At 52.6% G+C, this 23,728-nt stretch overlaps 1 protein-coding gene across 1 annotated transcript; it reads left to right on the forward strand.

Annotated features, from left to right (window-relative positions):
• The first annotated feature begins 12,610 nt into the window (after nucleotides 1–12,610).
• On the forward strand, nucleotides 12,611–23,163 carry LOC116827218 (E3 ubiquitin-protein ligase TRIM39-like). Its single transcript, XM_075071527.1, has 7 exons — nucleotides 12,611–13,054; nucleotides 14,814–14,909; nucleotides 17,155–17,385; nucleotides 18,411–18,437; nucleotides 19,591–19,598; nucleotides 20,738–20,841; nucleotides 22,501–23,163. Exons 1-7 carry the CDS (start codon nucleotides 12,638–12,640, stop codon nucleotides 23,040–23,042), a joined length of 1,425 nt encoding a protein of 474 aa, XP_074927628.1. The 5' UTR covers nucleotides 12,611–12,637; the 3' UTR covers nucleotides 23,043–23,163.
• The last annotated feature ends 565 nt before the right edge of the window (nucleotides 23,164–23,728 follow it).

Here is a 23,728-nt window from a genome sequence, read left to right on the forward strand (position 1 = left end):
AGGCCACATCTACCCTAAAAAATTAAGTCAACCTAATTCACATTGGCGTACAGCACCTTGCTCCTCATGTCAGCAATACGCGTCCTCACCGGGAGCAGTTGTACCGATTATACTGTTGGCGTGGGGCATTGTGGGACGGCTCCTGGAGGCCAGTAGCAGTCGACGGAAGCAATGTAGTGCCTACACTGACACTGCATTAACCTAACTACATCAGCCATGACTCTATGCTGCCCATGGAGGTGAGTTATTAAGTCGCCATAGCAGGGCAGTTTAATCAGCGGGAGCGAAATTTTAGTGTAGACACTTTCATATTTAGGTCAACATAAGCTGCCTTACGTAAACTGCCCAGATGGAATGACCACACCACAGAGAGATAGCGCATACTGCCAGTGTCCGCGTACCATGCTGGGGGCTGAAAGCAAAGAAACTATTATTTCCTTTTGTTTCTGGTTCCTTCTGTGTTCAGAGAAACAGGATTTTGTATGTCCTTTGTCTAAAAACAAAAATACATTGGCAAAAATACCAGACTCCATCGTCAATGTCTACTCCCATCCGGAACCTCCCCAGGCCCTAAACTTCTACTGTGGCCAGTTGCCAGTTATGTCCATCCAGACCCAATCTGACCCTGATCTGTTCACATATTGCAAACCTTCCCCACTCTGGCCTAGGGTTACCACCTTTGAAATGGAACAAACCCAGCACCCGCCCCCTCACAAGGCAAGCCCACGGCAACCCTAACCACAAGGCAACCTCGCACCCCCCCTTCAACAGCCACTTATAGTATCTAGAGAGAGAGAACACATATAGATAAGATTGGTAACATCACTGAAAACAAACAGGCCTTTGTTTTATCAGCACATTTTTCCAGCCAGTCTTTGTAGTCTGTTTTGTTTAGCCAGTTGTCATTGAATGTGCTATTTCTGATGCCAGCTTTTTTTCGCCTGTCTCCTTGCTGTCTCGTGACTCAAACCCTCTCTCGCACACATGCTCGTGGTTCACTTGCATGTTGGTGGGCAGACAGCTACTGTGTTGATCTGTTGTTGCTTAAAGTTGTGGCAGTGGGAACACTGCAGCATCTTTAGCCAGGCATGGAAACTTTTAATATTAGACAGCCAGTGTACTGTGAGAATAATGCAAAGATTTAGACCCATATAAAACAAACCCGGCAGATTAGATTATTTTTCCTGGCAACAGGCATATGCATAAAAAGAAAATGCCCAGGTTGGGGCACAGAAACTAGGGGTGCAGGGGGTGCTGCAGCACCCCCAGGTTTTACCTGGGGCTCTGCTCCCGGCCCTGCATGTACGTCCCGGCTGCCAGCCCTGCACCCGGCCTCTGCTCCTGGCCCCTCACCCGAGGCTTTGCTTCTGGCTCCCCATGTGGGGTCTTGACATTTTAGTGAAAGGGGTTCACTGCTTGTTAAAGTTTGGGAACCACTGATCTAGCCCAATATCCTGTCTTCTGACAGTTGCCAACACCAAGTGCCCCAGAGTGAATGAACAGAACGGCTAATCATCAAGTGATCCATCCCGTTGCCCATTCCTGTACCCAGAAAAGGTATGATCCTTTTCTAGGGCTACAGAACTTGTACCACTACAGTTTAGGTTTGATCACTGTTGCTTTCTCTAGTATTTCAGAGGGCAGGAGTCATCCCTGTTGCAGATGCCTCACAAGGGAAACAGACCAACTTCCTCCGCCCCATGAAAAAATCTCCAAACTAAACTGGTGTGCATGTCATACACCCAGCAACTGAAAACTCCCCCCACCCCTCAATTGCTTTCTCTTTGCTCAGGACCAAATCCAGGCCCATTTGGAGGCTCTGAAGTAAGAGAGGGAGGAGCTGGAGGAATGTAAAGATATGGAAGAGGGTAGAAGCCAGGAATACCTGGTAGGTGCCCATTGTTATGACCCAACAGGGACATGGGTGCTGGGAGCTCTCTCCCTGGGTGGGTGTCACCCTCAGAATGTCAGGGGATTGTGTGTGTCTCAGTAAGTACGTGTCACCAAGCACGTGTCACCTGTTGGGATTGTGCATGTGGGAGCATGGCCCTCTGTAGGGCTGTCCCTGCCCCTGCAATAGGGTTAGATCCAATCTCTAGCAGCCATGGGCAGCAGGGCCGGTGCAAGGATGTTTCACGCCCTAGGCAAAACTTCCACCTTGCGCCCTCCCCCCCAGCGCCCCCACCCTGAGGCGCCCCCCTTGTGACAGTTCCCCACCCTCCGCTCTGAGGCACCCCTCCCGCTGCCCCAGCTCACCCGTACTCCGTGCATGAGCACCCCAAGCATGCTGTGGCTGCTTCACTTCTCCCGCCTCCCAGGCTTGCGGCGCCTAAGCTGATTGGCTCCGCAAGCCTGGGAGGTAGGAGAAGTAAAGCGGCCACGGCGTGCTTGGGGAGGAGACAGGGCAGGGGTGAGCTGGGGCGGGGAGTTCCCCCTGACCCCCCCTACTTTCTGTAGGCCGCCCTCCCCATGCTCCCCTGCCCCAACTCCCTCCGCCTAAATGCCGGCGGCAACCGGGGTGGCTGAAGATCCGGCCGCCGTGGTCACTGCTGAAGAAAGTGGTGCCCCCCAAATGCCAGTGCGGTCGCCTAAATGGTTGCACCAGCTCTGATGGGCAGCTAACTACAGTCACCAAGGTGGGGTGTTGTGAACTCTGCCCTGAGCAGTCCAGGGTGTAAGGTCTTTGTTTTGCTTCTCTCCCCATTGGGGTAAGGGGGCGAGTATTAATCTGGAGCAGGCTTCCACCTCCCTGAAAAATGACTAGCTTACAAAATCAGACATAAAAATACAAAAGTGTCGCAGCGCGCTCTTACTGGAAAATTGCTTCCTTTCTCATGTGTGCTATAAAATTATGAAATAAATGGAGACCCTAGGTTGAGGAACACTGATGTAATATACAGAGCAGTATAAACCAGTCGTTATCGGTATGAACTTTTAGTTTGTACTGACTTCGCTAGTGCTTTTTATGTAGCCTGTTGTAAAACTAGGGCAAATATCTATATGATTTGACATAATCCCTGGAAGACCTCTGCACACCCCCAGGGGTACATGTACCCCTGACAGAACCATTGGTCTGGAGTCATTCTTGCGTGTCTTGGCCAGTCCCAGGATAATAAGCAGCCAGTCAGCTGTACTATAGGCACTCTGGAGAAGCTAATGCTCTTTTCTAAGGGCTCTGAAACCTGCCTGCTTCCTCAGATTGTGCTGCAATTGGGTGTGTCTCATATAGGGTGGATTGATTCAAATCACCACGTGGGAAGCCTGGCTTTAAACCATCTGTTTGAATCAACTTTCTTTTGTACTTCACTTATTTTCTGAAGAAAGGGGCATTCTCACTGTTTGAGAGCACCACTGAAACATGCAGATTTACAGCTCAAAAGAGCCTTTGCACTAAGTTTGGTAGCTCATTTTGCTACCTAAGAGGGTGCACTCTCTGTACCTTCATATATGCAATTGCATAGTGTAAGCAGAGTCAGGATTAGCTGTACCCTGACATCTGGTGGTGAATTATGGGAAGTGTGGAAAGAATGTCTGGAATGTGAAATCGCTAATATTTGCATAGGCACGCCTACCCCATCCCAGACTGCCGAGCTGTGGGACTGCTTTGTGACAGAAATGACTCAACCTCAGTTGGGTGGTACTTGCTAGACAAGGGACATGGGTTCCAAAACCCAGTGAGGGGAGAGAGGTTGGGGACAGGTATTTGTGCTTGGTGGTGCAGGCTCCTTGTGGAGCTAGAAGCATCAGTTGCACCTCCTCCTCTCTCCACTGTGGAATGTCAGAGTTGATTTTTTTTTCCCTTAAGACTCTAGATACAGGTTGCTGAGCTGAACTCACTTTGGGCTAATGGTGCAATAGCACTGGGCTCCCCTACTATGTGCTGAGATCACTAAGAGCTGAAATCACAAAAGAGCTGAAATTACTGAGCTGGGAGCACTGAGTACTGTGCTAACTAGTGGGGGAGCCTGAAGCTATACTGTGGAACAGAGCAGCTGGCGGAGTGGAGCAGTTTATGGGGATGGCTGGAGCGGACCACAGGACAGCTGGTGGAGTGGAGCGGCTGGCAGAGCGGAGTAGCTGTGGGGCGTGTGGAGCAGCCCACAGAGCGAGCGGAGCCGAGCAGTTTGCTGGGACAACTGGAGCAGCTCACGAGGCAGCTGGTGGAGCGGAGCAGTTTGTGAGGACGGCCGGAGGAGCAGAGTGGAGCGGCCGGTAAGGCGGAGCAGTTCGTGGAGAAGGCGGAAGCAGAACCCACGGAGAGGCAGGGCAGTTGGCCCTGGACCACGTAAGGTGCCCCTTTCACCCAGGCTGGGGGGAGGGACCTCTACAGATAGACTCTTGAATTCTGGGGTGGCATTGACCAGAGACTTTTGGGTTGTTGGACTTTGGAGTGATTGGACTTGAGACCCTAAGGGGAAAAGGACGTTGCCAAATGTACTTGGGGGGGTGGTTATGGTTTGTGTTATAACTCTGTTTGTGGTGTTTCTCCAGTGGGATGCCGCATTGATTCCTCCCTTTATTAAAAGGATTTCGCTACACGCAGACTCCGCGCTTGCGAGAGGGGAAGTATTGCCTTCTAGAGGCGCCCAGGAGGGTGTGGTATGTAAGTGTCCCAGGTCACTGGGTGGGGGCTCGAGCCGGTTATGCATGGTGTTATTGAAACGGAACCCCTGGATACTGAACCCGGCCCTTGTTGCTACCAACTCAGAGGGGCAGAAGGGTTACAATAGCAAGATATTTTCAGATTCTGCCTCAACTGGGAGGAGGCTTAAAAAAGCAGGATATTAGGAAGGAATGAAGGGAAGCTCAGTTATTTACAATCACAAATCCCAGTGAGTTCTCACTACAAACCCTAATGGAGAAGCGCAGCATGGCCTCCCAGCTTCAGCTTTGTTGACTGCAGGTATTTCAATCCCTTGGACGGTGGTGTTTGCTAGTTGTAAACTTGCTTATCCACTTTGTATTTGAGTTTGTTGCTCTCCCAGTAAGGATGTTAAGGAGGCCCTGGGCTCTGTGCTGTGTTAACTGTGAAATGTCCTTAGAGGAAAAACCTCTCTATAAAATCTGAAACTCTAGGAACAATTTGGGAAGCTAAACAAACAGGCACAAAGCATAATTGTTAGCAATTTAACAGGTTTACATGGGAAGAAAGGAAAGAACCAGCAACTGCAAAATAAAAAATCACATGAAATCTATTTTTTAATGATGATTTTCATCTACCCTGTCTTTTTCAACTATCTTTGTGCATGTTTTTGCTCCTCTTTGCAGGAACAGACTGAGGCTGAGAGATAGCTGATTATGGCTCTGTTTCAGCACCTGCACCACTGTCTGGAGGAACAAGAGCGGCTCCTGCTGGCCCAGCTGGTGGAGCTGAAGGAAGAGATTATAAAGATACAGGAGGAAAATATCACTACACTCTCAGAAGAGATTTCGGTAGATGGAGGAGAAGTGCTGGCAGCCAGCGAGTGAGCTTCTGCAGGTGAGACCTCAGATCTTTGCGGGGAAATATAGAGAAGGGGTAAAAGGTTAGAGTCAGAAGCCACACAGGACTGAAACTTCGTAGATCTCACTATAGGTGGTAAAGTATAAACTCTCCCTTGATTTCCACAGCTTTATATGATCATTATTTTAATTTATTTCGCTGCTGTGATTTGCTAGGGTGGTGAGGTCCTAGGAGAGGAGTATGATTGCAGATATTTTAAATTCTTTGCTTTGAAGCCTTCCTCTCCTGTTCCGTGTTGGACACAAAAAGATCTCAGGACATGGGCACCAACTCCATGGGTGCACTAGGGGTGGAGCACCCGGGGGAAAAAATTGTGGGTGGTCAGCACCCACTGGTTGGCCCTGCCAATTAGCTTCGCACCCTCCCCCCTAGTGTCTCCCGCACGCCGTTGATTAGCTGTTCCACAGCGTGCAGGAGGCACTGGGTGGGGAGGGGGAGAAGCAGGGGCGGGAAAAGGTGGGATGCGTTCAGAGGGGACGGGGCAGAACAGGGTGGGAAGTGGCAGAGTGAGGGTGGGGTGCGTTTGGGGAAGGGGGCAGAACAGTCGGAAGAGGAGGGGCGGAAAGAGGCGGGACAGAGCCGTGGGTGAAGGGATGGGGCCTGGGGCAAATTGGGGGTCGAGCATCCCTGGGGAAATGAGAAAGTTGGTGCCTGTGAGTCAGGGCATTGCTTGAAGGCAGATGTGCTAACCCTGATGCCACTGGCCTACCTACACTGGCATTGTACTGCAGGCCAATGGCTCACCTCTCGTGTACATGCACAGCTGCAAAACAGAGATGGTGTTACTGTATAGCCACCGAATTGGCTGCAGCTCAGTGAACGTCCTGGTGGTTGCGTGGTGCCGTGTGTAATTGGTCACTATTATGATTATTATCAGCTTGGGAATGAGCTTCCTTTTCTCTTCCTCCCTCTTAGGACATTGGAAATGCCTTGATCAGGCACATGGCTCCTTCCAATTCCCCCCGCCCCGGCACTGTGCTAGGAAGGGGCCCAGGCATCGGCAAACTGCCCAGGGAAGTGGCACAGTTTATACCCTCATTGACCTTGGTGGCACAAAATCCTGTGATCCATCCTCCTAAAGCAGTGGTCCCCAAACTTTTTCACTTGCACCCCCCTTATCTGGTCCATGCCCCCCCCTCCCCATGGCAGCTGGGTAGAGGAGTGATGCGGCAGGGTGGGGGAAGAGGAAGCTCCATTCCAGAGGTGGGGAGGTGACTGGGACAGGACGAGGGAGCCACGCTCCGGGCAGAATGAGAGAAGCCTCCAGCCGGCTCTGCGTGCTCCTCCAGGCTTCAGCAGCAGCTGCTGGTCTTCCCACCCCCTGATGGTGGAGGCCGATTAGTAACTGGACTTTTAGGGTGTGGGTAGCTGGGACTGGCCAGAGCAGAACTGCGGGCAGAGGAGGGCTAGGTGGCTCTGGGCTCCCTGGGCTAGCCTCATGGGCTCCCTGTTGGCCCTGGGTCAGTGACTGACTGCCCACTTTAAGGCCCCTTCACACTGCCCGAGGGGTGAAGTTGAAAAGAGGCCTTGGTGCACATAAAGCTCGGCCCAGCTCCCTTGTTTCATGCATGGGTTTCAGGAACGCTCTCACCAGCCCCTCAGCTGACGCAAGAATCCGCCATCACACTGGAGTGCAGAAAGCACCAAGAGGCACTGAGGACCAGCGCACGGACCTGAAGCTCTACAGTGAGTCAGCAGCGATGCCCTGAGGAGAGGCAGGCTGGTGACGGGCTGAGGAGACGGGAAGTGGATGCCAGGACGTCATGAGCGGATACCAGGCAAAGCCCTACATATCTGCCTGGGCAGCAGAATAGGCAAACTGGTGGGTGGAGGTTCTGAGTGGAGGGAAGGGATTTTGGAACAAAGCAGCCAGTTCAGAGCCCAGCAAATCCAGCCCCAGTGGGGGAAAATGGCTGCAATGTGGTATTATCCAGCTGGCCGCAGCAGGTGGGGCGCAGAGCACAGATCCAATGAAGGGCTGCAGCAATTCCCCCCCGCAGCGGGCAGAGGGGGTGTGTGCAAAACGCATCCCCCAGTAACACCCCTCCCAGGGCTGCTCCTGGCTGGAGCAGTTCACACAACAGCCTGGGCTCAGGGGGAGAGGGAGGGCTCCAGTGCCTAGACTGTGGCCTGGCCCGTGCTCTGCCCCCGAGGTCCTGTCCTTGCTCCTCCTCTTCCCTCAAGTCCCCACCCTCGCTCCACCGCCTCCCTTGCCTGCTGCTTGCTCCGCCAGAGGAGCAAGTGGCAGGTGGGCAGGGCCTCAGGGGAGGAGGCGGAGAGGAGTGGCGGGTGGGTGGAGCCTCAGGCCCTGCTGCCTCCTCACCCATCCCCCCAGGTCCCAGCTGCCTCCCCAGGCTTGCCACACATCCCGCCATTGTCCCTGGCCCCCACTGCCTCCACGACTCCCTGCCCATCCCCCAGGCCTTGCTGCCTCCCTGGGCTCCCCATCCATCCCCCCAGACCCACACTGCCTCTCCAGGATCCCCCCCACCCCCCAGGCCTCTGCTGTCTCTCTAGGCTCCCCACCCATCCCCCTATCCCTCCTGGCCCCCGCTGCCTCCCCAAGCTCCCCACCCATCCCCCCATCAACCCTGACCCCTGCTGCCTCCCTGGGGGCCCCACCCCTCCCCCATTCCAGTCCCACCCATCCCCCCATCATCCCTGGTCTGATGCCTCCCCACCCAGCCCCCATTTGCCTGGGCTCTGCTGTCACCCATCATCCATCCCCATGTTCCACAGCCTCCCCGGCCTCCTCCTCTTGTCACCCCTAGTCTACTTGCCTCCCCATTCACCCCATTTGCCCCAAGCTCCCTATCCACAGCCTCACATATCCAGGCTACGCCTGATTCCTTGCCTCTTGCACCATTGGCATTTTGATTGCGGTCGGTTGCCCACCCGTAAGGCCTGACCCTGCACGTTTCCTCTTCTCAAATTTTACATTTCTGGTGAGATGAACCGTACATGGTTAACATACAGTTTGGGCTGTGATGGGTCCCCAGGGTTCCTACCAGCTGTTCATGATCTTATCCTGCTCTGACTTAGCTGGAAGCTTCTTTAGGGCAGGGCTGCCAAGATGGTTAAAGGTTATTCAGGGCCCCTAACTCCCATTGAAATCAGTGGAAGTAAGGCCTCTAACTACTTTGGCGAGGAGTGTGGGGCTTGTTGCATGACTAGGGTTCTTCCAACTTTCTAATCGCAACAAAAACCTGAACAACTTCCGCCCTGCCCCTTCTCTGAGTCGCCCGCATTACTCACTTTCACTGGGCACGGGGTTGGAATTGGCCGGGTGGGGAAAAGGGGTGAGAGCTCAGTTGGGGGGCTGTGGGCTCTGGGGTGGGCCATAGATGAGGGGTTTGGTGGTCGAGGGCTTCCTGGGGCTGGGGCAGGGGGTGGGATGCGGGGGGGGGGGGTAAGGACTCTGACTGGGGGTGCAGATTCTGGGCTGGGGCTGGGTTCTGTGTCCTGATTTTATCTACCAATAGGAAAGAGGACAAAGCAATTACCAGGTGGGGCAACCAGACAGCAAGTGTGAAAAATCGGGATGGGGATGGGGGGTAATAGGAACCTATATAAGAAAAAGGCCCAAAAATTGGGACTGTCTCTATAAAATAGGGACATCTGGTCACCCTATTACCAGGGGTGAGGGACGAATCCCCCCTTTGGGGAGGCAAGCTCACTGGCTCCGTCCCTTGAGCTCAAGCCCCCACCAGCTCGAGCCCCAAGATGTTCCCCCTGCGACCGGAGGAGTCCTGGCCCATCAGCCTCACCCTCCAGGTAAGCTGCCAACACCCCCAAGCACCAGGCCGGCCATGAGCACCAGGCTGGGCCACTAAGCTGACCCCCTTCCTGGGCCAGCGTAAGTGCTGCCCCTGGCCGCCGGTGGGCCTGAGCTCCAGTCTGCTGGCTGGAGCTGAGCCCCCGCTGGCTTCTGGGTAGAGGGAGAGGGAGGGCGGGGCTCCCGGGGAACATCAGCGGGGTCACAGCCTGGGTCCGGGGACACTTAGCCTGCCCTGGTCCTTAATACCTGCCACCCATGGCAGTTACCCCAGAAGCTCCCTGTCACTCAGTGGAAAGGACTGTGTTCTCTTCATTAGGAGCCAGGGCTGAGTAAGAATCTCCCAAGTTCATGTGCTCCAGTCAATAAATAAAAAGCCTCTAATTTGAGCTGGCAGCTGCAGAGGAGCTCGGGGCCAGGCGCTGGGTTTGGAGAAGGATTTACATTCTCTGATGGGCAAAGACCATTTCCTGCTAGTAGAAGAGAAGCTTGTTTAAATTGGGGAAACAATTTTGTTTAAACATGGGCCACTGAAGGTTGGTCTACACAATTAAACAATTGTTTAAACATGGGCCACTGAAGGTTGGTCTACACTGCCTTGTAAACCCAGGTCTCCTCTGGCTCAGGTCTGCTGCTTGAGCTGTGTCCACACTGCACCATGACAAGGCTTGGACTCGAGACACAGCAGGACTCGGGTTCTGAGCTATTCCCATAACGGAGCCCTAAACACTCACTGACCTGAGTCACACTGATTTATGTGTGAATGGAAATGGGGCTTGGGCTCAAACCTGAGTCACAGTCCAAGCTTAGTGTGCGGTGTAGACATACCCTGTGTGGCGTCAGCTCTCCCCAGTCCTGTTGAGGCCTTTCCGCATTGTACTGAAGCCACAAGGGGGTCTAGGTGGAACTGTGGCCAGCTGTGTGGGAATGCATATCAGCTCCACTATGTCCTTTAGAAGTTACCCAGTGAAGAATGCACAGCTCTGGGCCACTGTACCCTTCCCACTGAGCGCGCCATCTGGGTGTCTGCAGGCAACCATAGCCAAGGGAGATCTCTAGTTGTTCCAGCCTGGGGGTCTGATCCGTCGCAGGGACCCTGGGATATTACATGGATAGCCCTGCTTTCCTGGGCATCCCCTAGATCCATGCGGGTTGCCACGAGTCCCACTGCTCCTGCTGTCTGGGCTCTGTCATAATTCTTCAGGGCAGGAGATGCAGGGGGGCGAGGGATCTGACTGGGGATCATTGGCTTTCCCCAAACGTCTGATATATTATCACTAAGACTTAAGATTTTATCATGGGCATCTGATGAAGTGGGTACTCACCCACGAAAGCTCATGCTCCAAAACGTCTGTTAGTCTATAAGGTGCCACAGGATTCTTTGCTGCTTTTAATAAAAAAAAATTCACGGAAGCCCCCCGTGACCTGTCTGTGACTTTTACTAAAAATACCTCTACGGATTGGGGGGCCCAGCTGCAGGTCCCTACACTGCCTGAAGAGGTTAGGCAGCTGCAGGGGCTGCTCCAAGCTCTGGGGGCCCCCACCATTTGTGGGGGCTTGGAGCTCCAGGGTCCCTTCACTCGGAGGTCTGAGGTACCCCTGCCACCTGTGGCCGCTGGGAGCTCTGAAGGACCCTCGGTGCTTGCTGCAGTTCAGAGCTCCTGGGGCCCTGCTGTTATCGGCAGCTCAGAGCTTCTGGGTCTCCTGCCCCCTGCGGAGGCTGGTTGCTGCAAGGGGTCCCACTGCCTGTGTCGGCCAGGAGCTGTGTCAGGAGTCCCGCTGCCTGCAGCAACTTGGAGCTCCAGGGGGGCCCTCGCCTCTATGGCCGGGAGCTGAGGCTCTGCTGCCCCTGGCGGCTGGGAACTCTAGGGGTCCCCGGCACCTGTGGCCACGGGGAGCTGTGGAGTCCTCCTGCTGCAGCAGATGGTGGGGGGACCCTGCAGCTCCTGGCCAACAGGGCTAAATTCATGACTGTCGCTGGAAGTCACAGATTCCGTCACTTCCGCGACCTCTGTGAAAAAATCATAGCCTTAATTATCACTGAATGTTTCATTACCACTTTTGTGGGCCTCTATGGGCACAGATTGCACTGACTTCGAGCCTTAATGCCCAAGGCAAACTTTGCAAATGCAGTGGATTGTCTGAACGAGTTTAAGATTTTGCTTTGAAGTCCTGCTCAAAACTTCCTTCATTAGGGGCCCTTCCTCACCTGACACAGAAAGGACGGTGGGAGAGGAGGTGGAGGGTCGATAGGAGATAAAGTAGAAAGAGCAGAGCTTAGGTCAGGGGTCAGCAACCTCTCAGCAGTGGTGTGCCGAGTCTTCATGAATACGCTCTAATTTAAGGCTTCGCGTGCTGGTAATACATTTGAACGTTTTTTAGAAGGTGTCTCTATGTCAGTCTATAATATATAACCAAACTACCGTTATATGTAAAGTAAACAAGGTTTTCAAAGTGTTTCAGAAGCTTTATTTAAAATTAAATTAAAATGCAGATTTTATTAGTTTAGTGTGATCCTTGCCCTTGCTTTTCCTTGCTGAGTTTTCCAATGTCTGGTGGCACCGATTTAGATACTTTAAGCTGCACACAGGCTTCTGAGTTATAAGCTGATAACCAGCTGGCAGGAGGTCAGCGGCTGGAACCCCAGATCAGCAGCTGAAGTGAGTGGAGCTGGTGGCTAGTAGGGCTGAGTAGGGCCGGAAGCCTGGACCCTCTCTGGCAGGGGGCCTGTGCTGGAACTCCAACTGGGAGCAAGGTGAGTGGGGGTGTGGGGACCCCGGCTGGCAAGGGGCCAGCAGCCAGAACCCCAGAGCAGCAGCGGGCTGAGTGTCTCAGCCCGCCTTGCGTGCCTTCAAAAATTGGCACGCGTGCCAAAGGTTGCCAACCCCTGGCTTAGGTTATCTGCATGACTTTAACTATGCATTTCAATTTTGCCATGTTTTGGAAGGAGTTTGCCTTAGTATATAAACAGGATCAGGACCTAATTTATGTTAGTCAGTTTCTTCTATTAAATAAACAGTAACCTCCAGTGGGCCCATATGTCATTAGGTTTAAATGGCTATTTTATATATTTATTTTTGAAAAACCAACAGTGTTCTCTCAGGGTTTTTCCTCTTAAAGAAACACAGAAAGCTTTATCACTTCCCCCCACTTCAGCACTGCTCTTTGCCTGGGGGAATTTAATATCGGTCCCTTCACAGAGATCTTTGCATTTCTCTGCACAGTCTCCAGAGCCTGAAAATCAAATAGGCTTCCCCTCCAGCTCAGCCAATGAAAAAGACCATAAGTGAACAAACACCCAATTGCAGCTAAAGGCGGACAAGTGAAATGAAACCTGTCACTTTCCCCTGCTGGGAGCCATGGCTGCAGACAGCCCTGTACAGAGGCTCCAGGATGAAGCTTCTTGTTCCATCTGTCTGGAGTATTCCAAAGACCCAGAGTCTATCCACTGTGGGCACAACTGCTGCCGGGCCTGCATCACCAACTACTGGGAGGAATCGGATACCAACTTCTCCTGCCCCCAGTACAGAGAAACTGCCCAGCAGAGAAACTTCAGACACTACAGGGAGCTGGCGAAAATTATCAAAATAACCAAGCGGCTGAGCTTACAGGCAGCCAAAGGCTCAGGAGGCAAGCGAGTGTGTGAGAAACACCAGGAGACCCTAAAGCTATGCTGCGAGGAGGATCAAGCCCCCATCTGTGTGATCTGCCGAGAGTCCCAGGCTCACAGAGCTCACACGGTGGTTCCCATAGAGGAGGCTGCCCAGGAGTACAAGGTAGGGAAGCCCAGTCTGTTGTAACAGGCAGGAGTTTAAATAAGTAAAGCATCACATAGAATGGGATCTTCCACTGTGAATGTCTAGACTTGCACGTATTTAGGGTTCTCGCTAGTTTAATCTGAATGCTTCATTTCCTGTGTGTGTATATATACACACACACATACCATTAAGAAGATAGGAAATGACACACTTACGTTAATTGATCTCTGTTCTCAACCTCTTGCTAAATTACTTCTGGGTGTTGGATCAAAGTGACGCTGAACTTTTGCTACCTAATAGTTCTGTTCAAAATGACATTGCTCAGGAGCTGAATAAAACCGACAGCGCTAATACAGGGCTCAATTCAGCAAAACGCTTAGGCACAAGCTTAATTTTAAGAGCATGAATTGTCTGACTGAAGACAATGGAGCTATTCCCTTAATCTAACGCAGTGGTCACCAGCCGGTAGATCGTGATAGACTGGTCAATCCTGGAGCCTCTGTCAGTCAATTGCGATCTCTGGCTGCTAAAAGTCAGGCAGCACAGTGGGTCTAAGCAGGGTCCCTTCCTGCCCTGTCCCCACGTCACTCCCAGATGCATGTCTCTGCGGCATCTGAGGGGAAGGGGCAATGGGTGTCTGTGAGCTGCCTGCGCCTGGAAACACCGTCCCCGCAGCTCCCATTGGTCATAGTGCCCGGCCAATGGGAGCTGTGGAGTTGGCACTGTGGGGGTCAGGGCCAGTGGCAACGCATGGAATTGCCTGCTGCCCTCTCCCCCCTGGGCTGCAGAGACATGCCAGCTGCTTCCCAGAGCGATATGGGACCAAGACAGGCAGGGAGCCTCCCTTAGACCCGCTGCACAGTCAACTGGGAGCCACCTCGCACCCCTTCCTGAACCCCAACCCTTGCCCCAACCCAGAGTCTCCTCCTGCACCCAATCTCCCTCCCAGACCTCACACTTCCTCCCACCGCCCTGCCCCAGCCCTGAACCCGCACCCAAACTCACTCCCAGAGCTTGCACCCTCACGCCCTCCTGCATCCCAACCCCCTGCCCTAGCCTGGAGCCTCCTTCTGCACCCAAGCTCCCTCCCAGAACCTGCACTACTCCCTCCTGCACCCCAATCCCCTGCTCCAGGCTCAACCTGGAGCCACCTCCCACACGCCAAATCCCTCAGCTCCAGCCCAGAGACTGCACCCTCTGCACCCCAACCTGCTGCCCCAGCCTGGTGAAAGTGAGTGAGGGTGTGGGAGAGCGAGCAATGGAGGGAGGGCAGAATGGAGTGAGCACCACAGGGCCTCAGGGAAGGGGTGGGTAGATCCTGGGTTGATCTTAAATTCAAAAAGCGATCTTGTATGTAAAAACGTTGTAGACCACTGATCTAACACAAGCATGTGTTTCAGTGTTTTGCTGAACAATGGCCATTCTTTTCCTTTCTCTGCATCTCGCATTTTATTCCTGACAAAGGAATCACTCAGTTCTTGGTTCCCAAACATGTGATATCTCAGAGGCCAGGGGGGCAAGGATCATACAGACCAAGATGGTAACATCAGTAACCAGTAAAACAGTCCAGTGAATTGGAGGAGACAAACCTGGTGGCCAACTATGCATGGCTGTGGAATCATTTTCTCCTTTTGAGTTAAATCAGCTGCAAAGAGTTTAAACAAATGCAGTCATATCCGTGCAGCTGGGTTGTAGTTTGTAGGGACTGGATTCTCCCTAAGCTGCTATCCAAAGAAGGGAAAAAAAGTTGAACACCCAACATTATTTCTTTGCTCAGGAAAAAATTCAGATCCAATTACAGATTCTGAAGGAAGAGAGAGAAAAGCTGATGGGATTGAAACTGACCAAAGAGGCAAGCATCTGGGAGCATCTGGTAGGTACCAGTTGTTATTATCCAGCAAGGACATGTAGGTGCGTGTCCCTCCCAGGGTGGGTATCTGGTAGTGTGGGGGTGGGAGAGTCTGGGGTCTCATGCTGTGACCACGTGTCACTGAGTGAGATCCTGTGTTTCTATGTTCTGCTTTGGTGATGTCCCATCTCTGTCGGCTGGATTATGTCAGAGACTATGTATCTTTTACTCAGGCTGGTGAAAATGCCCCTGGACTCTGATATGTGAAGGGGGAGAGATGCAGTGTGTGATCCTGGGCTGGCTTGCACCAGGCATGAGGCCATGGCCTGGCTGCCTCCTTTCCCTCTCCTGAGCAGCCAGAAGCATCACATCTGCTCCAGGGGCACAAGGCAACTCGTGTGATACAGAAAGTGCCTGTTCTCCCGACATCCCTGCTGAGTCCAAGCTCAGTCTGGGCCTGTGTGTCTGTTTGGACAGGCTGGGAATTACTGGGTGTTCCTGTTTGCACCCCTAGATGTCTACGTGTTTGGGCATCTCTGGGAGCTGGGCAGATATCCAGATTTCCTGAGTTAATGTATTAGCGCAGGGGTCGGCAACCATTCAGGAGTGCGGTGCCGAGTCTTCATTTATTCACTCGGATTTAAGGTTTCGTGCACCAGTCATACATTGTAATGTTTTTAGAAGGTCTCTTTCTATAAGTCTATAATATACAACTAAACGATTATTGTAGGTAAAGTAAATAAGGTTTTTAAAATATTTAAGAAGCTTCATTTAAAATTAAATTAAAATGCAGAGCTCCTCGGACCAGGGGCCAGGACCCAGGCAGTGTAAGTGCCACTGAAAATCAGCTCACATGCCACCTTCGGCACGCGTGCCATAAGTTGCCTACCCCTGTATTAGAGAGTTAAGCTGTCTGTTGAGTTCTCTTTTGTTTCATTCTTTTTTGTTTTTTTGCTTTCCCCAGACTTTCTCACTCTCAATGTCATCCAGGTCTGTCTACACAGTAACTAAACACCCATGGCTGGCCTGTGCCAGCTGACTCAGGTTCGCCGGGCTCAGGCTGTGGGGGTCTAGGACCCTGAGAAGTGAAGGGTCCCAGAGCTCAGGCTCCACCCTGAGCCCTGAAGTCTACACAGCAATGAAACAGCCCAGAAGCACTGACTTTCTGTTTTCCCTGGGGGTGCTCAACCCCCGCTCTGCCCCATGCCCACCCTCACTTCCCCCCTTCCCCCAAGGCCCTGCCCCATTCCACACCCTTCCCCGAGTGCGCCCCAGCCTCGTTCCGCCTCTTCCTGCCCTCGCTCCCCCCCCCGCCCCAGCACATCGTGCATGCCACTGAACAGTTGATCACTGGCATGTGAGAGGTGCTGTGTGAGGAGGAGGAGCTGATCAATGGGGCCGCTGTTGGGTATTGAGCACCCACTCTTTTTTCGCTGTGAGTGCTCCAGCCCTGGAGCACCCATGGATTTGGTGCCTATGCTGCAGCCTGAGCCCTGCAAGCCCAAGTCAGCTGGCACAGGTCAGCTGCAGGTTTTTCTTTGCTGTGTGGATATACCCTCAGAGTCCTGTCTTAACTTCTCCTTCAGGGACCTACCTGAAAGGTCACAGACTCTCTCGTGTTAGGCACATAGACTCACCCGTCAGATTACAGCCAGCAGGGAACTGTAGGAAAATCTTCCCCCTACCAATACTGGGAACTAGATAAATTCCTGGAGAACTGGTCCACCAAAGGCTATTAGCCAGGATAGGCAGGGATGGTGTCCCTAGCCTGGTAGCCAGAAGCTGGGAATGAGTGACAGGGGATGGATCACTTGATGATCACCAAACCTGGATCCGAAAGGGTCTTGTCAATTGCAAGGCCTACACTTTCCAGGTCTTAAGAAATCACTGCTAACAACAGTGGGTCCACAACGTTAGGCGCCAGGCTCCTGCACGAGGCACGACAGAGCTAGGCACCAAAGAGTTCTGTTCATTCCCTCTGAAGCACCTGGCATTGGCCATTGTCAGAAGACAGATACTGGGCTAGATGGACTTCTGGTCTGACCCAGTCTGGCCGTTATGTATTTATGGGAAAGTTTCTCTCAAGCACTATTTAAGGTTGCAATAAAATACCCCTTCCCCCTCCCCCTTGAGTACCCAGGGTCTCATCTGGAACTGCCATGAATTGGCAGAGCTGCCTTGATGTTCGTAGAGTTAAACCAGCTGAAGATCTGGCCCCAGGTGACTCACTCTGTGGGGCCTGCCCTGCCCTTTCCCTTCCTCATTACAGGAGCAAGTAGAAACAGAGAGGCTGAAGATTCTGTCTGAATTTGAGCAGCTGCGGCAGTTCCTGGAGGAACAAGAGCGACTCCTGCTGGCCCAATTGGAAAACCTGGACAAGGAGATTGAGAAGAGAAGGGATGAGAACATTGCCAAACTCGTGGAGGAGATTTCCTCTCTAAATGACATGATCAGCGAGCTAGAGGGGAAGTGCCAGCAGCCAGTGAGTGAATTCCTGCAGGTGAGATACTGGATCCTTGATACGCAAGAGCCTTGGAGTCCAGGAGTCAAACACTAGAGTAGAACTCACAGGTTATGCAGCTGAAATATAATTTTTTACTTTTTCTATCCATTAGTATTGTTATTTGCTTCATTGTTCAGAGAACCTGGGTGTTTTAAATCAAATGTAACCTATTTAAGTACTCAAACGTCCCCCATGACCATCGGATCTGCGTGGCTCCCCAAAATTAATGCATTTATCCTCTTCTTAGGGAAGGATTATTAGCTGCAATTTACAGTTGGGGTGGACTGAAGCAAAGAAACCTGGATCCCAAAGGGACTTGTCATTGCAAGACCTAACTTTCAGGGCCTTAGAAAATCACTGTAACAACAGTGGGATCCACAACGTTAGGCCCCCAGGCTCCCTGCTTGAGACACTGGCAGAGCTAGGCACCAAAGAACGGGAGCAACAAAGCCAGCATACTAGGCAAGGGGCCGTTGAAGCTGGCCGATGGGAGATCCCGAGGAGAGGGGTGTGTCTCACACCCACCACTCTTACAAAGAGAGGTGCCCAAATCCGGACTGCAGGGGAGGCGCCTGGCTCTTGGAAATGGGAACCCCTTACCTGGAGACTGGTGGCTTCTGGTGCTTAAATCGTTCTTGTGGGAAAGAGTCAGGTGGGTAACTAGTGCCAACAAAGCCACACCGGTGGCAGAGCTGGCTTGCCCTTGTGACCTTTATCTCAGTAATTAGGGTACTCAGTTGGAAGGTAAGAAATTCTGGTTCAATCCCTGTCTGATGAGAAGAAGAGAAGTGACACGGGGTCCCCATCTTAGAGATACACACCCTAAACCCTGGCCTAAAGAGTGGATTTCAGTTTGCTTCTCTTGTAGCCTACTCGAAGGAAGGGGCACAATGGACTAAGCAGTTAAGTACAAAGAATAGCCCTAAGGTTATATCCTGAACTCATCTAAACAGCTACCGAGATTGGTTTGCGTTGCATCTCATTGATTTCACTAAGGATCCTTCTCTTCCTTCCCTTTCTAGGATGTCCGGAGCACCTTGAGCAGGTATGTGGCTCCTTCTCACTTCCACTCACAAGTTTCCATTCTGTTCTTATTATCGGTTTGTATTGTGGTAGTATTTAGGGGCCCCAAACCGCAGACTAATAGGGCTCCATTATGCTAGGCAATAGACAAAAAGGTAACAGACACCCCATGCGATAGGCGCCGATTCCGTGGGTGGTCTGTGGCTGGAGCATCCAAGGAAGAAAAATAGAGGGTGCTCAGCACCCACCGGTGGCCCCGCTGATCAGCTCCTCCCCCTCACTGCCAGCAGCTCCCGCCCACTGCGGATCAGCTGTTCGGCCTCCTGCAGGAAGCACTAGGGTGGAGGGGGCAGAGAGAGGGCGGGGCGCATTCAAGAGAAGGGGTGGAATGGAGTGGGAAGAGGTGGACCGGGCGGGGTCTAGTGGGAAGGGATGGAGTGGGGCAGAGCGTGGATTGAGCATGCCCGGGAAATGAGGAAGCCAGCGCCTGTCCTGCCATACACCTCACTGGGAAAGGATCCCTCCTTCCTTGCCCTTTTGACTAGGACAAGCGTCGGTGTCCTACGCTCCAGAAAGCCTTACCTTGCAGGTCCCTCCAAATAAGGAGACCCGCGTGCTTTCCTCCTCCTACAGGGAAGGCAGAGTGAATTTCCAAACACACTTCTTGTAGTGAAACAAGATTTATGTGAACATAGAGCAAGAAGATCATTTTTTAAAAATTGATGATCTCCACTTATGTATGTTTATATCTCTACTGGCTGAGAGTAAAATTCTTGGTACCTGATAACTTTTGGGTGATGCATGAGGCAAGCTGGAGCTGTGGCGTTCTCTCAGTCCACTTCCAAGCGCTTAAATGGCCACATCACAAAGATGTACAGCACAGACGTCATATTTTTTGCCCACTTACTGGTAAATCACAGCAGGAAAGCCAAGGATGGAACTGGCCGTGGGTTCAGATGGGTTTTGTCTGCTCCATATATAAAGCACAGGAATAAAACTCTGTTAGGGAAGCTTCAACTGAGGGCTTGTCTACATGGCCACCTTACAACAATGAAACTTGCTTGGTCAGGGGTGTGAAAAAACACACCCATCGTGAGCTGGAGCCGGTTTGGCTACTGGTTCGCGGGAAACGAGTTATTAAATTTAGAAAGCCCTTTTAGAACCGGTTATCCGGCACAGGACAACCAGTTCTAAAGGGCTTCTAAATTTAACAACCACAGCAGATAACCCGGGGGAGGGGGACATGCAGGGAACCACTCCCTGCTCCAGCTCACCTCCGCCTCCCTGGGCCTGAGCGCGAAGCTGCCACTTGCTTCTCAGCCTCCTAGGCTTTCTGCATGAACAGCTGATTTGCGGGAAGTGGGGGTTGCAAGCTCGACCTGACCACTGCTCCAGGTGCTGCACAGTGGCATGGCCCAGCTGCAGCCGAGCGGCACGGCTGTAGCGCTGCCAGCCAACCTCCAGGCAGAACGGTAATGGGGCAGGGAGCAGGGTATGTTTATGTGTGTGGACAGGGCAGGGGTTGGGGAGTTGGTTGGGGGTGGAGGGGGTGGATAGAGGTTGGGGAGGTCAAGAGGGCAGGGAACGGGGGGTGAATGGGGGCAAGGGTCTGGGGGAGCAGTCAGGAAGGAGGAGGGGTTGGATGGGGGCAGTGGGAGCCAGTCAGGGGCAGAGGTTTCAGGGCGGTCAGGGGACATGGAGAAGGGTGGTCGGATGGGGCAAGGGGTCCCAGGGGCCATCAGAAGTGAGGAGGGGTTGGATAGGGCAATCAGGGGGCAGGAAAGAGGGGTGGATGGGGTAGAAGTCCGGGGGGGTGGGCCACGACCCCTTGTGGGGTGAGAAGGGAACCGGTTGTTAAGATCATGGCAGCTCATCACTGACACACCCCAATGAGTGATGCAATTTTCAGCGCTGTAAAGCGGCAGTGTAGATAGGGCACCAGTGCTGCGAGCTACTCCCCTCCTGGGGGTGGGTTTTTACAGCACTGGGAGAGAGCTGGAGCTGGAGCTGCGACTACACAGCCACATTAAAGCACTGCCACGGCAATGCTTTAATGTTGGTAGAGGAAGGCATACCCTGAGGCTGGGATACACGAAGGCAGTCTAGGGTAGAATCGTCGCTCTGCTGAAGTCATAAGAAATTTTGCTATGGACTTCATTGGTATTCAGGTTTCACCTAAGTCCTATCAGGACAGCGGGGTTCCATAGCATAAAAGTCATGGGGAAAGATTTTTTTTTTTTAAAAAAAAGCAAACAAACAATAGAGAATAAAGCATAAACTAAATAATGAATTAGAAGAGTCTTTCTTTCCCAGTGTGAACTGGGAGAGACGTTCCGCAACCGGAGGAGGTTTCTCCTGAGCCAGAGAAAACCCCCAGCAGCATCTCTCATAAATCTATTGCTCTAAAGGAGACTCTGAGGAAATTCCAAGGTACAGAGAAGGGGATCTGGGAAGAGGGGAGCTTGACATATGACAATGGGAGGAGATGGACCAATTAGCTGTTCATGTAAAGTCCAGACAATAACAGTAAACCATGATGTTGTCATTACTGAACTCTGTAAGGGCCTAGAGCAGAGGTTCTCAACCATTTTGTGGCTAGGACCCCCTTTGAAAATATTTCAGGCTGTGATGACCCCCCTCAAAAAATGATGACACCCCTCCACACCGCACTTTCCTTACTTCTGTGCTGCTGCTGGCGGCGACGCTGCCTTCAGAGCTGGGAGCCACACCTGCCGCTCTTGTGAGTCCCCCCCCAATGGTCTTGCGATCCCCTTTTGGGTCAGACCCCTGCAGTTTGGGAAATGCTGGATCAGAAGAGATTCCTTGGGACTAGAACGTAGGATGAGAGCTGGTTGGAAAGTGAGAGGTGTTTTCTCTCTCTCTCAAACACAGTTACTTTCGAAAATGTTTCTTTACAAATAATTCATAAGTATTATCGAAATTTCTTTTTCCCATGGGGCAGTTTTGTCCTCCCCAATGCCCTCACCTACCACTCCTGATCCCTCCTTTCACCCTGCACCCCCTGGGCTATCCTTTTCTCTACTTCTACCTCTTGGCTGAGGGACCCACCCAGGCTGCTGATGCTGGTGTCCCTCCTCTGAGGGCCGGCCTTACGGAAAATGGTGCCCTGGGTGCATGGGCAGCAGGTGAACCCCCTCTTTGGGGAGGCTAGCCCTTGGCCCTGCCCTCCCTGTGCTGACAAAGCCCTGAGCAACCCAGCTGCACCTAGGGTGACCAGCCAGCAAGTGTGAAAAATTGGGATGAGGGTGGGGGGGTAATAGGAACCTATATAAGAAAAAGATCCAAAAATCGGGACTGTCCGTATAAAATCGGGACATCTGGTCACCCTAGCTGCACTGGCCCAAGCTGCCCCAGCCAGCCCAGCCCCTGGCCTCCAGTCTGAGCTAAGTCCCTGCCGGCTTCAGGGGAACGTGGGTAGGGTCTTGGGGTGGAGCATGGGTGGGGCCCCAGCCTGGGTTAGGGAGGCTTCGTCTCCCCTAGCCTTTGATATCCACTGCTTGTGCCTGGGCAAACTTGTATTTTGGTGTCTCTGGCCCCCACAGGTGCCCCACCACCCTATTGCCCCGACCCCACTGGTCCCCCCATCCAGGCCCCGCTGCCTTCCCTCAGTGCTTAATTTGTATTGAAAGAGGTGCCGGTGCTCAGCCCTGGCACAATTAAGCACTGGCTGTCAGCAGGACAGAGGGTAGGAGTACCAATCCGGTGTCCCCTTAAATACCGCGCCTTGGGCGGTGGCCCAGCCCACCCGCGTCTAAGGCTGGTCCTGCCTCCACTCTCCCCAGCTCTGTGGCTAGGAGCGGGGCAGCAGGGTGGGAAGCAGAGAGGCAGAATCTGCAGCCACAACTGCAGCTGTGACAGCACCTCTAGTGCCTGGGAGGTGGGATCCGCAGTAAAATCCCTGCTCCGCCCCAGCAGAGGCAGCTCGCTGCAAGCCGGGACAGAGAAGCAGGAAATCAGGGAGGGTCCCAGCCAGGATGGGGCTGCTGGGGAGTGTGAGAAATGGTCCCAGCCACCCCCAGGGCTGAGCTCTGCCCCTAACACTCTAATTCTCTCTTGCTCCCCCGCCAGCGGATGTGACTCTGGATCCAGACACGGCTCATCCCCGCCTCGTCCTGTCTGAGGATGGGAAAAGCGTGAGATGGGAAGACACGCGCCAGCACGTGCCCGACAATCCCAAGAGATTTGATTCTTCTCGCTGCGTGCTGGGCCTGGAGGGCTTCTCCTTGGGGAGGCATTACTGGGAGGTGGAGGTGGAGGATGGGGGAGCCTGGGCTGTAGGGGTGGCCAGAGAGTCTGTGAGGAGAAAGGGACGGGTCAATGTTAACCCGGAGGAGGGCATCTGGGCGGTGGGTCAATGTGGGACTCAGTACCTGGCTCTCACCTCCCCTAAGATCCCCCTCTCCCTTGCTGAACGGCCCAGAACGATCGGGATTTATCTGGACTGCGAAGAGGGGCGGGTGGCATTTTTTGATGCTGATAATGAGGCCCCAATATTCACTTTCCCACCGGGCTCTGTCCCTGGAGAAAAAATCCTCCCTTTACTGTGTTTGGGGAGAGCATCCCAGTTCAGACTGTGTCCCTGCATCACAGGGTATAATGTAGAGCCTTAGAAATACACATGGTTAGCCTCACACAGCCCAGTTTGTCCTGAAGGCCAAAGGGTATTTGTGCACATCAAACCCAAGAGAAAGGGGAAAAGGCATCGACCTGTCTGTGTGTCCCAACACTGATTCTGCAGGATTCTAGCAGTTTGCAGGGGCAACCGGAACCAGAAATGGGGCATTGGAGAAGGGTAATTGGGTAGGGGGAAACGGGGAGGAGGTGGATACTGGAGAAGTGGACCTGAAAGGGTGGGAGCTAATTAATAATCTCCAGTTTTAAATGGGATTTTACAGGTACATTTTTTTTAAAAGTGAATGGATTCTTCATTCTTATGATCCATGGAATAATTGTATTAAAGTGAATTGTAAAGTCCCCAAGGGTCCTTTTTAATCTCCTGGTGGATTTAAAAAGAAAACAAAATGGATTAAGTGAAACTGCAATAAGGGAGGCAGTGTTGCCTAGTGGATACAGCACTGGATTCAGGAGAGCTGGGTTCTCTTTCCAGCATAGCCACTAGCCTGTTGGAGGAGTTTGGGCATGGTTCTGTACCTCTCTCCTCATCTGTGAAATGGGGCTGATACTGTTCTCCTTTGTAAAGTGATCTGAGATCCTTGGCTGAAAAGTGCTGTCAGAGAACTACATAGAGGCTTGCATCAGTGTGACTGAATCTGTTTCAAGCAACACCCCTTTAGTT

The sequence above is a fragment of the Chelonoidis abingdonii genome, chromosome 12, assembly GCF_003597395.2.
Source record: "Chelonoidis abingdonii isolate Lonesome George chromosome 12, CheloAbing_2.0, whole genome shotgun sequence".
Lineage (NCBI taxonomy): Eukaryota > Metazoa > Chordata > Testudines > Testudinidae > Chelonoidis > Chelonoidis abingdonii.